At 50.1% G+C, this 16,037-nt stretch overlaps 9 protein-coding genes across 9 annotated transcripts; 3 read left to right on the top strand and 6 right to left on the bottom strand.

Annotated features, from left to right (window-relative positions):
• Positions 1 to 455: 455 nt before the first annotated feature.
• On the top strand, positions 456 to 2,445 carry N7496_003122 (uncharacterized protein; the record flags this gene model as incomplete). The annotated part of the gene is made up of 3 exons (XM_056696053.1): positions 456 to 481; positions 544 to 728; positions 812 to 2,445. The coding sequence occupies 3 exons, from the start codon at positions 456 to 458 to the stop codon at positions 2,443 to 2,445; spliced, it is 1,845 nt and encodes a 614-aa protein (XP_056558265.1).
• A 324-nt stretch (positions 2,446 to 2,769) lies between these two features.
• On the top strand, positions 2,770 to 4,337 carry N7496_003121 (uncharacterized protein; the record flags this gene model as incomplete). Its single annotated transcript, XM_056696052.1, is given in 2 exon segments — positions 2,770 to 3,447; positions 3,465 to 4,337. Coding segments are annotated over 2 exon segments (1,551 nt in total), but the record flags the coding sequence as incomplete, so codon positions are not given.
• Positions 4,338 to 4,367: 30 nt separating this feature from the next.
• On the bottom strand, positions 4,368 to 4,805 carry N7496_003120 (F-box protein; the record flags this gene model as incomplete). The annotated part of the gene is made up of 2 exons (XM_056696051.1): positions 4,368 to 4,663; positions 4,688 to 4,805. 2 exons carry the CDS (start codon positions 4,803 to 4,805, stop codon positions 4,368 to 4,370), a joined length of 414 nt encoding a protein of 137 aa, XP_056558263.1.
• Positions 4,806 to 5,421: 616 nt separating this feature from the next.
• On the bottom strand, positions 5,422 to 5,697 carry N7496_003119 (ankyrin; the record flags this gene model as incomplete). Its single annotated transcript, XM_056696050.1, has 1 exon — positions 5,422 to 5,697. The coding sequence occupies one exon, from the start codon at positions 5,695 to 5,697 to the stop codon at positions 5,422 to 5,424; it is 276 nt and encodes a 91-aa protein (XP_056558262.1).
• Positions 5,698 to 6,207: 510 nt separating this feature from the next.
• N7496_003118 (S-methyl-5-thioadenosine phosphorylase) lies at positions 6,208 to 7,390 on the bottom strand (the record flags this gene model as incomplete). The annotated part of the gene is made up of 3 exons (XM_056696049.1): positions 6,208 to 6,599; positions 6,672 to 7,181; positions 7,276 to 7,390. 3 exons carry the CDS (start codon positions 7,388 to 7,390, stop codon positions 6,208 to 6,210), a joined length of 1,017 nt encoding a protein of 338 aa, XP_056558261.1.
• A 324-nt stretch (positions 7,391 to 7,714) lies between these two features.
• N7496_003117 (6-phosphogluconate dehydrogenase, decarboxylating) lies at positions 7,715 to 9,268 on the bottom strand (the record flags this gene model as incomplete). The annotated part of the gene is made up of 1 exon (XM_056696048.1): positions 7,715 to 9,268. The coding sequence occupies one exon, from the start codon at positions 9,266 to 9,268 to the stop codon at positions 7,715 to 7,717; it is 1,554 nt and encodes a 517-aa protein (XP_056558260.1).
• A 500-nt stretch (positions 9,269 to 9,768) lies between these two features.
• N7496_003116 (sugar phosphate isomerase/epimerase family protein) lies at positions 9,769 to 10,872 on the top strand (the record flags this gene model as incomplete). Its single annotated transcript, XM_056696047.1, has 2 exons — positions 9,769 to 10,161; positions 10,216 to 10,872. 2 exons carry the CDS (start codon positions 9,769 to 9,771, stop codon positions 10,870 to 10,872), a joined length of 1,050 nt encoding a protein of 349 aa, XP_056558259.1.
• Positions 10,873 to 11,090: 218 nt separating this feature from the next.
• prnC (delta-1-pyrroline-5-carboxylate dehydrogenase prnC) lies at positions 11,091 to 12,999 on the bottom strand (the record flags this gene model as incomplete). The annotated part of the gene is made up of 4 exons (XM_056696046.1): positions 11,091 to 12,219; positions 12,280 to 12,641; positions 12,698 to 12,805; positions 12,868 to 12,999. 4 exons carry the CDS (start codon positions 12,997 to 12,999, stop codon positions 11,091 to 11,093), a joined length of 1,731 nt encoding a protein of 576 aa, XP_056558258.1.
• A 764-nt stretch (positions 13,000 to 13,763) lies between these two features.
• Positions 13,764 to 15,682, bottom strand: N7496_003114 (uncharacterized protein; the record flags this gene model as incomplete). The annotated part of the gene is made up of 5 exons (XM_056696045.1): positions 13,764 to 14,126; positions 14,184 to 14,986; positions 15,047 to 15,169; positions 15,220 to 15,372; positions 15,469 to 15,682. 5 exons carry the CDS (start codon positions 15,680 to 15,682, stop codon positions 13,764 to 13,766), a joined length of 1,656 nt encoding a protein of 551 aa, XP_056558257.1.
• Between the last annotated feature and the right edge of the window lie 355 nt (positions 15,683 to 16,037).

The raw sequence follows: 16,037 nt of genomic DNA, 5'->3' as shown, positions 1-16,037 counted from the left end.
GCCCCCCGTGTATACACAAAGCGATTCCCCTTATAATTCTAATTTTATACCGTAGCCTGGTAGATATCGTTGGTTATGAATAGTTTCTCCGTCAATTATGGAGGACAACATTATAAGACGAACGCCGGACACTACGACTGAAACGAGATTGAATGATTCCTTTATAAGACATCTGGATTGGGGCTACTTACCGCCCTCTTTGGAAGCGGCCAAATTGAGGTTGTCTTCTATCCCAAAGTGGAAATCTCCGGTTTGCTGGACTTTCCACTTCCCAACAACCACCTTCGCAATCTTTTTCTTCGCAATCTTTTTATCTTTCTCTTCCATCCTCATCTGACCGGAACTTTCCTTTCCTTCAACAACTACCTTTGATTCAAAAACAACCTTCCATCTATTTTACTCTTCCCGCTTACATCCTTCCCATATCCATTTGATCAGTATCCCATCGCCTCACCATGGAGCTAGATCAAGAGCTGGCCATGTTTATCTTCCACCACCTGTTTTTCCCGCCGAAGCTGCCTCAGAAGAGGACGAAAACTTGAGGGAGCTGGAACGAAAGCTCCTACTGGTGGTGCTGGATTACTTGCGCGACTTCATCGACACGCTGCCCTTCAGAGAGCGAATGCTGTGGAACCCTGCCTTGAAGATGCTGGACAACTGGGTCAAGATTACTACCGGCAACACCATCTGCTCCCTTGCTGATGCTCTTTATCGTCTCACGTCTACGGGTAAGTACTGAGTTGGGACCTAACCTTTGTCGATATCCCCATGAGACGAGCATTCGATTTTACTCATCCACTAACTATCCTAGGAGCAATTGCCTGCCATATCCGAGCTCAGAACTGTGGGCTTGTCGCAACCTACGACAGCAGTCAACAGGTGGTTATTCTGGAAGCCTTCGAAGTGTGCGCTCAAGATGAGCAGGTTCTAGCCGCCCCCGGTGCCCTCATGCGCCGTTTCCCTGGAGTCAGTGTCGTCCTCCCAGCCGCAAAAATGGCCGAGCCGACATTCCGCTCCTATCTCGCCACTAGCATCTCCCAACTCGACTCGGAGGAGGTCTCAGCAATGAGACCCAAAAGTAAAAAAGCTGGTACCGTGGTTGATGAGTTTCGAGACACCGCACATCCAGGCCTGGTAACAGAAGGCTTGATGACCCAACTCCTCGCATTCGGAAAACCGAGAAATCAAAATGACCTTCCCATCACCAAATCTGTACGCGACGAGGTCAACTGGAGAGATGCTTACCTGCCATGGAGACGCTCCCCAGCATGGCTTGTTCTCAGAGTGGCCATCCAACTCACCCTTCGACGCTCTTTCCCTCCCGAGGAGTGCTCCGCTCAATACAAAAACTTCCTGCTCTATCTGATGGCGGGCTTGGGAAGTAAGGCATCATCATATATGCCCCCGCATACTGTTGTTGACGGTCTTTCGGTTATCCGGACCAAGCTTGGTCGTCGGGCCTACAAATTGCATGACAGCGTCTTTCCTTTCGTTTCACATGTTGTTTACGAAGCTACAAAAATGATCTCTGATGAGCTCCTAACTTTCCAACAGCTCATGAAAGATGGCACCCGCCGCACTCTCCCTCAACTTCCCACATCTGTTGATACAGAGCACTGTTGTCTATCGCTGCCGAACTGCAAGCAGGGGATCTATGATGCGATGCATTACTCCACAGAGCCACGGAAGGAGTTTGTTTTCAGTCGAAAGTCGTCAGATCATTTCAGTATCAATGAGCATGGTTTTCCAGCCCTAATGCAGGACTCGATCATGGCTCTGAACGCGTTTGAAAAATGGGTCGAAGAGACGCTCCAGCCTTTGACTCACGGTGCAAAGGTCTCCTGGATGACACAGGCATGCTACGAGGTGGAGAAGCTTGCTGAGCAATACTTCACGATCGCTGCCCCGAGATATGCGGACAATCCACCGGCCAGATCACTGATGATGCTTACGATCTTGGAGCTCTGGGTCGCTGTCGACAAAATGGGAAATTTGATCTGTCCACTGGTCAAGGATTTCCCACCCGAAATTCCCGCCAATTTTCTGGACCCCCTTCTCCTGCCAAAATGGAGCCAGATGCAACGTGCTGAGAGATTTTTCGACTACATCCGCAGACGACGTGATTCTGCCGATCCCTCTGCGCCCAGCATTTTTAGCGACCCTTCTGCTCGAGGCTTCGCAGTCCGATATTATGATGTCTTTCCAGACCACCAGAGTCTCCGAGCTGCAATTGAAACCTATGCGCGAAGTTATCGTGAGATGAAAGAACAGGAGCTGGCACGATTGACCAGCGTCTGGCTCAAATTCAGAGACGATGCGAACAATGACGCTGGCCACTTCTATGGCAATAGTGACACTGGAGGTCAGATGGTTCACGAAACCCAGAAACTGTCGAAAATGCTTGCTGGAAAGCCAGATGAATGGAATGTCAATCAGAGTTCATGAGTGGCCCCTCCCTAAAGATGAATTCATTTGCAAGACTGTGGTATTTGAGCTTCGAATTCCGCAATGGTTTGCGTCGTGGAGAGATCTTACCTGGAAGATAATTCACGACGTCTGCGGTAGACTTACCGTGCAAGCTAGCGACTTGCAAGTTCAACTTCTCAATTACGAGGGAACTTCAGGTTTCAAGACAAGCCATGGACAGAGATTGACCCTGGGCTCAGTCAACAAGTCATGGAATGTTAGCCACTACTCTGGTGTTCGCCTGCCTACGACCAACTCTCATGTCTGCCGTTCCAATGCACTGCGCTTCAGACTTCTTGTAGTACGCAACATGGATGGGTCCAGGACCAGAAAAATCAGCTGGGGACTACCAAGGAGCAGTGTACCTTACAAATTTCCGAAGGGCCCTACTGCAATTTGCAGTTTGCTTTGAACTCATGCTCCCACACTCAGAATATGGTCTTGGCAGATCAATCAAAGTGCGACAAGAAGCTAACTCTTCATGAGTTCGTCGCGTATGGATCACTGCGTGCTGGTGAGCAACTACAGTGGTACAACATGTTGCGGGAACTGGCATCATCGTCCCTATCATTCAACGAGCCACCCGTTGTCCAACTCTTCAAACAGGCCGCATGGGAATTTGGGTCATTTTACCACGACACTATGCAAAGGGTGTCTCACCGAGCCTTTGAGGATTCCAATTTTTGTGGGCGTCTCCTGGAGGTGCTACGGAGAAGACTGGAGATGATTGAGGGCAACTGGAATGAACACGCAGCTCTCAACCTCCTTGTCACCCTTGGTGTGCGCTCGTTTTGTTTCTCGGGTGGCTACCTATCTAGCCAAGAATCTCAAAGCTTCATTCTTGAGGGGTTCGCAAAGTTTTTACGAGATTGCAGAGAAGTCGCGCTCGATTGGTGTGAACAACTCAGCCATGATCTCCATGGCCGTGACAAAGATCAGAGCCAGAGATACCAAGATCTTATCCTCAAAATTGCTAAATTGGTATAACATGTCAAGAGACCTACGATGTGGATTCGAATCGGATTGGCTGGATTTTGCACAGCGCTCGAGATATCTTTTGTCTAATCAGGAGCTCGATTCTTCTTTTTGAGAATTCCGCCTCGGATATCGACAGGCTGTCTCATAATGACCTCAAGCTTGCCCTGCAGAACGCACAAAGAATCCGCTGCCTATTGAAGGATCAGGTCTTCTCCATAGTCAGCGAAAACCCTGCAGGTTTAAATGAAGCCGTTGGGAGGATCCTATGGTATCTCAACTCTTCCCAGACTTGGGAGCAGTGCAATGGAGCAGATGGGTGGCTCTCAGCTTGCCCCGAAGGCACAAGCCAAATTCTTCAGCAACAGATCCATTTTGATGTTCTCATGGGTGAACTTCTTGTGGACGGAACTCCTCCAGGAAGGCTTCCACAGAGATTCACAGCTAATGGTATGTACCAAAGGTTATTTGGCTGCACAGCACTACCAGTGATGCCTTCCAACTTGCCAGGAATTTCTTTTGTGTCTGCACAGCTGTGTGGTGAGTTCGAAGTACATTTCGGAATTTCAAAGGAGAACCAAGTTTTTATCAGAGCACGAAGCCCAACTCATCTTTTGCAACTCCTACCCCAGACGCTACTCACAGGAGATTTCCCCGATCAGTTCGTCACTGAATACTTTCAGTGGGTCGATTTGCAAACTGGGGTTATCGAGTTCCGTGCCTTGGGTCAACCATGGGAAATTAATCTGAATGATTGGCATGCCCGACCGGATCAACTGAAAAAACTCCTCTGGAAAAGGGGGAGAAGACACTGGTCGATGTACACAGCCAGCTGTTTCTTAAAATTGCGAGTATCCTGCAGCCACTGGACACCAAGGAGCATCTGGTCGTTGTAAGGACGACAACGGGGATGATTGAAGCTGAACTCACTCGGCTACGCTGTAGCTGATGATGTGGAGATGATCTTTCCTGATTGCGCTGAACATCAATTTGAAGGAATCGGCAGTTGATGACATCTTATCCATGATAAGCTTCAACATTTCGAGGTGACCGAGGTCCGCAGCTGTTATCTCTGGGGATTCGTTGGTGCTTGTGTATTTTTCCAAGCTGAATTTCGGGGATGAAAACAGCTTGCGCGCTGAGGCTGCATTGCCATTATTGATCACATTTTCGAACCCGCGAGGAGAATACCGCTCCACAAAGAAGGAAGACAGTCGTTCGTCTCAAAATGCATAGAGTTGGCGACAAGTCTGCGAGAGAGAATTGACATCAGATGCATACTCCAGGTGCCCGAAAATCATATGTAGGAGCTCGGGAGGCAAATTCTGGAGGTGTGGATTTCGTGGCTCGTACGTTCCAGACATCTTGGTAACGTATGTCGACGTAAAAGATCTCCTCGGAGCTAGCCAGAGACTGGTGGGGAGAGTCGAGAGGTATGGCAAGATCGGTTAGAGATGTCGAATGGTGGGCCGAGGGTGAGAGTGAGGGAAGTCGATGAGCCAGATAGTGGCAAGTTTGACGGGTGACAGAAAGGACATTGAAGGAGCAAGATGTCGAGAGTCTGACAGGATCCGAAGTCTTAAGGTATGAGTTATGAGGAGAGTTGCGAGGAGAGTTGTGAAGAGAAAGAAAAGTGAGGGATGAAAGAGTGATACTGTATGAAAGTATCAAAACTAGAAGAGAGGATGTCTGGAAGAGAGATATATGAAGGCATCTAAATATAAGAAATGATGCCTGAGCAAGAAGGCTTCCTATAGCGTATCCTCCCCAATCCAGGTAAAGCATGAGTGAAGTTCATAATTACTTCCTTGTAGATATACGCCGGCTTGAATGACAGCTTAGTGACACGGCTCAACTATTTTGAATGAGGGCTAGCTTTTAATGACTATACTAAGTTTCATACAGTCTGAGCAATGCAGTAATTTCATTTTCTGATGTTCATATTTTCATCCTTCTCCACAAAGAGGGTCGGGATAGCCCTTACGGTAGGAAGGAGAAGTTGGGGTTTGAAACAAGTGTGTGCACGGCGGTTAGATTGCGATTCTTTATCAGTCTGTTAAGCCCTCGTGGAGAGCATTGTGAAGCAAAGTGGGAAACGAGACACTTATCTCCAAACGCGGCGAGTCGGCGGCACGTCTGTGAAAGTGCGTGAACATCGGAGGCATATTCCATGTGCTCAACAATCATGTGCAGAATCTCAGCAGGCAGGTTCTGGAGGGAGGAGCCTCGTGGCTCGTCGGCTTCGGCTTCGGCCATATTGGAAGAGGGAAGAAAGCTGGTGGTAGAGGTGACTGTTAAGGTGATGGTATAGTGAAGAGGACGAGGAGCGATGAGGGCGAGCTAGGGAAATGAGGAGAGATGGTGAAGAAAAAGGTTGAGGAGGTTTGACTGGGAACTGGGAAGAGGACAGATTTGTGTCAAGATTTGGTGTGTTGACAAGGTTGAGGTTGGAGAGACAAAGAAGGAAAACGGGGACTAGGTAGAAGGCAAGAAAGGGAAGTTGCTATAACGACTGGCCTCAGAGCTGGAATTGAAGACGAGTGGATGCAGCACGTCTATTCGTTTCCAAATACGTCTCTCTGTTTCCTTCCATCGATGAGACTTCTATCTTCCAGTAAATCGTATGTAAGAAGAACTCGTACTCTGTATGCCCAATATACCGGGATCGATATTGACATTCGTTTCAGCGTTTGATGTCTATCTCCAAGATATCTATATATGAATATGCATCATGAAATATACGTGCTTCAAGTTCAATTCAAGAAACTAGAAGTAGCCGGGGAACAGCCAGTCCAGCTTCTTCTTAGCCTCGGGGCTCCAGCTCGTCTGGGGAGTGCTGACACCAAACTTGATAGAGCCAGCCAGGTGCTTGGCGTTGACCAGGTCAGCGTGCTCGTCAGCGGCCAGCGCATCGAGGACGGCAGTCACGAAGTGGCGGGCGTTGGCCGCGTTGGACTTCATGTTGGCCATGACCATCTCGACGGTGACGTCGGCGGAATCGTGCCAGCAGTCGTAGTCGGTGGACATGCAGATCATCTGGTAGGCGATCTCGGCCTCGCGGGCCAGCTTGGCCTCGGGGAGGACGGACATGTTGATCACGCTACCGCCCCAGGAGCGGTACATGTTGCTCTCGGCACGGGTGGAGAATTGAGGGCCCTCTATTAAGAAGAAAAGTATTGTTAGCGGAGGTTAGTATTTTGGGGGTTTGATCTCCAGCACCAGCTACGTACCCATGCAGATAATGGTGCCCTTGTCGTGCAGGACGACACCCTCGCCCTCCAAGCTGTGTCCGCACTCACGGACAACCTTGGCGATACCCTCATCGAAGGGGTCACCGAAGGGAACGTGAGCGACAACACCACCCTCGAAGTAGGTCCATGGGCGGACACCCTTGGTGCGGTCGATGATCTGATCAGGGATAACGAAGTCGCGGGGCTTGATAGCCTCTTGCAGACTGCCAACAGCAGAGAAAGCAATGATGCTACGGACACCAATGGAGCGCAGAGCAGCGATGTTGGCGCGAGCGGGCACCTCGTGAGGGGCAATCTGGTGGTGGAGGCCGTGACGGCTCAGGAACGCGACGGCAACGGTCTTGTTGTTGTGCTTGCACTGGTGGTGGAGGATAGTAATCGGGGAGGAAGGCTCGCCCCAGGGGGTCGAGACGTTCAGCGAAGCGACCTGGGTGAATCCAGGAAGCTCGCGAAGGCCAGTGCCGCCGATGACAGCGATTGAGACGGGCTCTGTATGATTTGCGCCTGTCAGCTTTTGCCCGCAAGTGGGGTGAGGGGTGACTTGGAAAGGGCCGTGTAGAAGCAGCTTGGGGGTGAAACATACCATCGTAGGTGGAGGGAAGAGCGGCCATTCTGCGTGCTAATTGCTTCGCAGTCTCAATTCGTATGAAGGGTTTGGATATGGAGGAAAGTTGGCGAAAGCCGGCGACCCAGCGCATCTCTGGACAAATTTCAGATCTTCTGCCCCGCTCCGATTGGGTCGCGGCCCCACGTGCTGCCGGGTTCCTGAGGCTACGACGCTATCCCTGTTTAGGTCAAGCGGGGTGAACGCGATCTATACGACCGATGACGATGGAGCTTACATGGTCAAATTAATCGTTATGGAGGATAGAATTCAACGGAATACTGGAAATTAAAGAATATAGTTTGTCAAGTGGTTTTTAGAGGCGAATTTTGTGAGTTTTATTCTAGAAATCTTATTCACAACTCTCTTGTCGAAGACAATATACAACTTTTTTCTTATGTTGATATGGGCCCACCATCTAGGCAGACTTCCATTCGTAGTGATGAGGACCCTTGTGAGTCGGTCCAGGGTCCTCTCCGCAAACAACCGGCTTATTGTAACAATGTGCGCCAAAGTAATCCATCTGAGCCTCCATAAACTTGGTTGGAAGCATAGTACCACCGTCATACTTGAGATACTCAACAGTCGCGGAAAGCGAAGGCATGTACTGGTCGTACATTATGCCCTCCAAGACAGTTGACTTCAAGGCAGCGAAATTGCCGTGCAGTTCTCGAGCCACTGCGTCGATGCATTTGAGATTCGTCACATGCTTGTTAGATGTCAACGGTGGCTGCAAAAGGTCCGCAATGTACTCGGACTGAATGATACACCCAGCTCGCCAGATCTGCAGACAATCGCCCAGGCTGATTGCCCAGCCTTCGTCGTTTGATGCCCGGGCAATCAGCTCCAAGCCCTGACAGAAAGATGACAGGAAGCTGCAGTACACTGCTTTGCGGAGCTTTTCGACGACTGTCGCGCGGTCCTTGATATTCTCCATACTCCGTGGAGTGGGCATCTGGAGCCTTTTGACGACTTCAATTCGCTCAGCGCGGTTTCCGCTCGCAATACGCATGTAGTGTGCCGCTGTTAGAGTGGGAGTCGAAACGTGTCGGGAAGCAGATTCCATGACAGCCCAGAGAGGTGTGCCCTCGCTGTTGTCATCGTCTTGAACCACCTTGTCAAGTACATCATCCAACACATATCCATTGCTGTCGCTAGCACCCTCACCATGCCAGTCACCTTTAGGCGTCTTTTTAGCTCTCATGATATCGGCGCCGATGTTGATCAGGAAGTTGTTCCGTAATTCACCCTTTGAGTTCCAATCGGTGAACACATCGCCAATCTGCTCGTAGTCCATACCGAGGCCGAAGTGCATGTATGACCAAGCTTCTGCAAGCGTAGACAGCATGCCACCCTCGATTCCGTTATGGACCATCTTGACGAAATGACCGGAACCACCAGGCCCGATGCGATTCACACATGGTGCTCCTGTCTTGGGATCCTTGGCAGCATATGCATTGAGAAGCGGCATGACAAGCTCCATAGCTTTAGCATCACCACCAGGGGATAGACTGGGTCCACGTCGTGCTGACTGGTAGCCACCAGAGACACCCATTCCAATCCAAGTCACTCCAATATCTTCGCACTCTCTCTGGCGTCGCTCAGTCCGGCGGTAATTCTCATTTCCTCCATCGAGAATAATGTCGCCCTTCTTCAGATCTGGCTTGATCAATTTTAACACCGAGTCTGCAGGCTCTCCATGCGTGATGGAGAACATGAACAATTTGCCAATCCCATGACCCTCGAGGCTCTTGGTGAACTTGTCGATCTCGGTGAACCCTTCAATCTTGCCTTTCATGGTCGTAGCTTTCTTGGTCCATTCCATCACTTTATCAACGTTCCTCTTGTCTACATCCCACACGGAGACATCGAGGCCGATCTCTGAGAAAGCGAATGCCATCATCGAGCCCATACTCCCGACTCCGACGATGCCGATGCGCTTGAATTTCTCTGTTGGACTGGCGGTCGGCATGATGATTGTTAGATAGATGAGCAGTGGCCTGATCTACTTCATGCGGGTAATATCGCAAATGGTGTACAATATCTGTGAGAAAATTCTGGAGGGATGCGAGAACGATGCCAGTTCTAATGTTCTTCAAGGAGTGGCCCTTAGCCACCGGATCTAGAGCCCGGCATATGTTGTCAATATGGGATCAGTGGCAAACAGTGACAGGCAACTTGTATTCTAGAATTTGGAAATAGAATACCAGTTACCAGGGTATTATTTAAAGCACATTTGTGGTAGAGGCTATCTGGAGCTGATGATGTCGAGTTGACGATAATTGCCTGACGCCCGCGGAGACAAAAACATTGCATCATTCTATCTTCACTCCTCCAAGTGGTAGCAAAGTCGCATTATTTCTCCGTAACTAGAATTAAATCAATAACTTTTGGCAAACTTTTACACATTCTATTCACAAATCAAACGTCGGAATCCAAAAATCTCAAAAACATTGCCTATAACCGCATATCATGGGATCGGTAGCGTCCTCATCACTCGACCAAATCCCGCTCTCCTATGCCACCTGCTCAATCGGCTGCGGAGCTAGCGACACATTACCACGAAGACTGGAAGCAATCGGCAAAGCAGGATTTACCGCTATCGAGCTCTCATTTCCAGACATCCTCGACTACGGCGAACAACTACTTGGTCACGAAATCCCACCGGATGACTACAATGAGCTGACTGCGGTCGCCCGGGAGATTCGCACTCTCTGCAAAGCCAATGGCTTGTCGATTATGATGCTGCAACCATTCGCGAACTTTGAAGGGTGGCCGAAGGATTCGCCCAAGCGGAAGGAGGCCTTTGAGAGAGCTGCAGGTTGGATTGAGATCATGAAGGTTGTTGGCACAGATATGCTACAGGTATATAACTCATTTCTTCAAGATCTAATCATATCGGTACTGATATCATGGCAGGTCGGAGCGACCGATACCCCAGCAAACAAAATCTCCACAGATCGCTCCACGATCGTATGTGATATTCGCGAACTGGGCAAAATGCTTGCAAAGCATAAATTCCGCCTCGCATACGAAAATTGGTGCTGGTCCACCCACGCACCTGGATGGAAAGAAGTCTGGGAAATCGTGCGCGATGTCAATCTCCCCAACGTCGGTCTTTGTCTAGACACCTTCCAAACTGCCGGCAGTGAATGGGGCGATCCGACATGTTCCACCGGGCTGATCAATGACCTACCCGCAAGTGAGCTGAGCAAGAAGTTCGTTGCCAGCATGGATGAGCTGGCGCGTACTGTCCCAGCAGAGAAAATCTATCTCTTGCAGATCTCGGATGCGTATAAGGTGTCTCCGCCTTTAGAAGATAAGGTTGTTGACGGGTTAAGGCCGAGAGGCCAGTGGAGTCATGATTATAGGCCGATGCCGTATGACGGTGGGTATTTGCCGATCGAGGATGTTGCCAGGGCAGTGTTAAAAACGGGATTCCGGGGTTGGTTTTCAATGGAGATTTTTGATGCGGGGGTCCAGGGGAAGGGGAAGAAGTATGAAATGGAACCGTTTGCGAAGAGGGCGATGGAGAGTATGCAGAAGTTGTTGAAGAACTGTTCTACGGATACTTGAGGTGAGTTTGGGACAGGGATTTGAGATAAAATGATCAATTTCAAGTGATATATAGAGATACACGTGCTTGTCTTTTTTTAGAGCAAGGCTCATGGAGTACAATCGTCACTCCGACAGGAAAGTAAAACGCCAAAGGTGGAAATGCAAAATAGACGCCGGGTTGTCATAAGGCATGCAAAATCAACAGTCAACGTAGAAAGGTCATATTTGCCCTTTCCTTAGTTGGCGTTGCTGGGGTAGGCAACGGTGTAGGTGGGGATGAACTCCTCCTTGACCGAGCGCAAGCTCACGAAGCGAGACAGCAGGTTGGCGCTGCCAGCCTTGTCGTTGGTACCACTGGCACGGGCACCACCGAAGGGCTGCTGGCCAACGACGGCACCGGTGCTCTTGCAGTTGATGTAGAAGTTGCCAGCGGCGTTGCGAAGGTGCTCATCGGCGACCTGAACAGCCTGACGGTCCTGGGCGAACACGGAGCCAGTCAGACCGTAGGTGCCGGTAGTATCGATCTTCTCACAGATCTTGATAAAGTCAGCCTCGGTGGCGTCGTTGTACGAGTGAATGACGATAATGGGACCGAAGAGCTCGCGCGAGAGGAGAGGGTGGTCGGGGTTGGAGGTACGGTACACAGTAGGCTGGATGTACCATCCCTTAGAGGAATCGTAGGAGCCACCAGCAAGCAGCTCGAGCTCGGGGTCGTTCTTGGCTTCATCAATGACGCCGGCAAGCTTGTTGAAAGAGCCCTCGTGTATGACGGGGCCGCAGAAGTTGGTGAAATCGGAAGGCTCGCCAACCTTAATCTGCTTCACCTCAGCGGCGACCTGGTTGACAAAGTCATCGGCAATGGAGGCAGCGACGTAAGCACGGGAAGTGGCGCTGCACTTCTGGCCCTGGAACTCAAAGGCACCGCGGACGGTCTGGACTGCGGCGTTGCGCACATCGGCAGACTTGTGGACCAAGTGGAAGTTCTTGCCACCAGTCTCGCCAACGATGCGAGGGTAGCTCCGGTACTTGCCTTGCGCCACACCGTCGGAGATCTTGCCATAGAGCATACGGAAAACATCGGTGCTACCAGTGAAGTGGAGAGCAGCGAATTCCTTGTGGTTGAGAACGGTGCTAGTAACCTCCTCAGCCTCACCGGGCACGAACTGAATAACGTCCTTGGGGAGGCCAGCCTCGAGAAGGATCTGGTGAACGAGCCAGTTGGAGGCAATAGCCGAAGGCGAGGGCTTCCAGAGGACGACGTTACCCATCAGAGCGGGCGCACCGGCCAAGTTGCCACCGATAGCGGTGAAGTTGAAGGGGCTGATAGCGTAGACGAATCCCTCCAGAGGACGGTACTCGAGGCGGCTGTAATGAAAATTAGTGATCTATATCGATCTAGTTCAAAGTATAGTACATGTTACTCACTTCCACACACCAGGGGCGTGGTGAACAGGCTGCTGAGCATAAAGCTCCTCGGCGTACTTCACACCGAAGCGGAAGAAGTCGACAAGCTCAGCAGCAGAGTCGATCTCTGCCTGCCAGGCGTTCTTGCCCTGGCCGTGCATGGTCAGAGCCATGATATCGTAGCGGTACTTGGTCGAAATGAGGTCAGCGGCCTTGAGGAAAATGCTGGCACGCTCCGCAAAAGGAGTAGCAGCCCATGACTTGCGGGCCTCGAGGGCAGAGGCAATGGCGGCCTCGACGTCGGCCTTGGAGGCGTTGGAGTAGGTGGCGACGGGGGTGTGAGTAGCAGGGTTGCTCTGAGTGAAGGTCTGGGAGTTCTTGATCTATTCGGTGTTAAAGATTGAATATTGAAAACAGTCAGTGTAATATTGAGATTTACCTCCTTGCCTGCAACGACCAAAGGCACGTTCAAGGGCGCCGACTGCTTGTATGAAGCCAGGGCGTCTTCCAAGCCCTTGCGATCAGGGCTACCGGGAGCATAGTGTTTCTAAAACATTATCAACGTAAGTAAGATGTAGGCTATAGTAGTAGGATGGATAGGCGACTCACGTTAGGCTCATTGTTAATCTGGGGCACCTTGAAAGTCGCATAGGTGTTGAGAGCGCGAGAGCTGGAGCTAGGAATGCGGCATGCCAGGCGCGAGAAAGGCTGCACACGAGCGCGCAGCAAAGAGGTCTGCATATTGAAGATCTATATGATGCTTGAAATTCAGTTGGCAGGATCTCGATCAGCTTTGCGAAAATTCAAGTCGAAAGCTTGCACGAGAATATAAGAGAAGAAGAGAAAGCTCCCAAGAACGCGGGGAGACAGAAGAAAGGCGGTTGGCTACCGGGATTGATCCCGCCCGGCCATCCCAGCGAGCTTCGAGGGTCCTGCAGCGAATGATCATGAGTAGATCCACCGGGAAACTGTCGGCCTCTGCCGATTAGATAAAGCTCCACCATGTATCGTTATAAAGAGGTGTATTTCTCGGAAGATGCTATGACGTAACTTTCTCACGCCCGCTCAGCCACGGGCCGGGCCCGGATCAGTCAGGGTATCTCGTTTATACGATAATGCCAAGTCTTGCTATTCCACTGATAACCGCCGCCAGCAGTTCGTCAGCCCCACTTACACCGGCCCGGGTGAGTGCTTGCTCTGCTATCAACCACTTTTTTTTCTTATCGAAATCAAAGTCAAGTCACCGACTACTCCGGACTCCGTACTTGGCGGATTTCTTAGATACAACTTCCCCACTTACCACCTGGAAATCATCAGGATACCACGAACAATGAACAGCTTCAGTTGAGGTATCTACATACAGTCAACGACTCTATGGCAAAGTTTCGAAGAACATCCATGTACAGAAAATCACGTGGTTTAAGTTAACACTTCTGCTCGTTCAACAGCAACTATGCAATTAAAGTACAGCTCCTGCTAGATAGCATGTTTTCCAATAGCAAAGTCTATGCAATCCACCACCAAACCCTTTCCAGCCAGTTACGCGGTAACTTCTCCACCTCCTCTTCACACAGCCGATCAATCTCATCTTTCCCGGAAAATATATCGATATCCGCTGCTGGCACCATCCATGGTGTACGATACCAGATCTTGTGGCCGAAATATAACGCGAAGAATATGGCGAACACAACATACGACACAAGGAACCCCGAAGCTGTGAATGCACCGGGGAAGAATATCGTATATCCATTAGTGATGGCGAGCAGCGACACCACTACAATCGCATAGTAGGCACCCCATGGCTGGAATGGCGTTTTGAAAGGTCGAGAATCGAGCAGGCCATGGAACTCCAGAGCACGGCGGAAGCGCTATGCCAAATTGTAAGTTAGATTGCCAGAGGTACGAGCGAGAGAGAAAGAACGTACCAGATAAGCGACGCCCACGAGAACCCAAGAGATAAATCCTCCAACCGTGGTGATGTTGGTGAACCAGTAGAAGACGTTGGAGCCCGAGTTGGAGAGGTTCAAATAAGATAATAGACCGATCGCCCAGGTAATCAGGACAGCCACGTAAGGCACACCATTCTTATTGCAGCGGGCAAAGATCTTAGGTGCCTGGCCCTCACATGCCATTGAGTACAAAGTACGTGATCCGGCATAGACCCATGAGTTTCCCGATGACCACGCAGAGATCAGAATAGCCGCGTTGATAACGTGGTTAAGTCCTTTGATCCCCGCATTCTGAATGCCGACCACGAACGGACTAGCGCCAGCGCCAGATCCTCCACTGGCAACACCCTGCAGCAGACTCTTATCATTATAGGCCACAGTCACGCCAATGACCAGCGCACCCAGGACGTAAAATGCGAACAGACGGTAGATGAACCGATTGGTTGCCTTGGGGATATTGCGGCGTGGTGAGACAGCTTCACCAGCAGCGGTGGTGATTAGCTCCGGAGAGAAAATGAAAGAGAATCCGGACTTGATCAACGCAGTCCAGAATGCCAGAAATCGACCAGTGTTGACATTTGGCACGAGATATGGCTCGACGAAGGCTCCAGGGTGCTCCCAATACCGGAATCCAAGTCTGTCATGGTTGGGGCCTCCACCGAAGAACAGAATTACGCCGAGAATGATGAGACCGATGATAGCGATGATCTTCAATGAAGCAAACCAGAACTCAGCTTCTCCATACCAAGAGACGGCGACAATATTGAGAAGCAGGATAACTGAAAAAGAAATAATCACGATTAGATCATACACACATGGAGCATCCGAATATAACTGACCAAGAAGTACAATTGTAATCCATACGCCGACGCTGACTGACGAAGGCCAATATTGAATAACAAGGCCAGCGGCTGTCACTTCGGATGCAGTCAACATCGCAAATGAATACCAGTAATTGTATCCTGGGACTAATTAGAGCTAGAACACATATAAACGGGTTGAAATGACTGACCAATAGCAAATCCCAGACTTGGTTCAGTAAACCGGCTTATGAAGTACGGCACGGAAACGCCGCGCACAGGCAGGTAGGTCGTCATTTCACCTAGCATATTCATAATGAAATATACGACAGTAGACATGGCGATGTATCCCATGAGCAAAGGAGCTAGAAATAGTCGTTAGATTGATGAGGCTATCTGGCGGGACACTACCATCGCTTTGTCGCAGGCCTATTTTCGAAGATATATTCAGTTCAACTCACCAGGACCAACGGTGGATAATGACTGTCCACTACCAACAAACAATCCAGTCCCGATACAACCACCTAGAGCTAAGAATTGAACATGTCGAGAACTCAATCCACGATGTGTTTCTGAATTGGGAAGACCGTCAACTTGGCCCGGTATCGGCTTCATGTCCTCTTCTAAAGGAGAAGGGACAACGCCTCCCTCCAGGCTTTTAGGCGATAATCCCATAGTCAATGTAATCAAGAATGGGAATAAGTATTCAGTTAAAAATGAGCATAAGCCCAAGGGGAATTTTAGCGGGCACGAATGCTTATAAACCTATGGCGCAACCAAGTACTTATTTAGAGAAGGCTCGCAAGAGCATTCGCTATCTGCGCATGGTCTAAGCTTGCAAAGACATACAAGACAATAAGACGATTAATTGTAGGATGACGGAGAAACTCGCTCTACGATTGCGACAACAAACAGCAGATTGGCTAGATTGAAGTCATTATCAGCGATGAACGCGGATTCACGTTGACATCGTGGAGACCGCGCCCGGTGTGGGGACTTGGGGAGAACGATAAGGAGATTTGGGGTCGGA

This window comes from Penicillium cataractarum (genome assembly GCF_028827025.1).
Source record: "Penicillium cataractarum strain IBT 29864 chromosome Unknown utg000002l, whole genome shotgun sequence".
NCBI classification, from domain to species: Eukaryota; Fungi; Ascomycota; class Eurotiomycetes; order Eurotiales; family Aspergillaceae; genus Penicillium; species Penicillium cataractarum.
The sequence above is the reverse complement of the archived record's forward strand: the minus strand, read 5'-3'. Positions and strand labels throughout refer to the sequence as shown.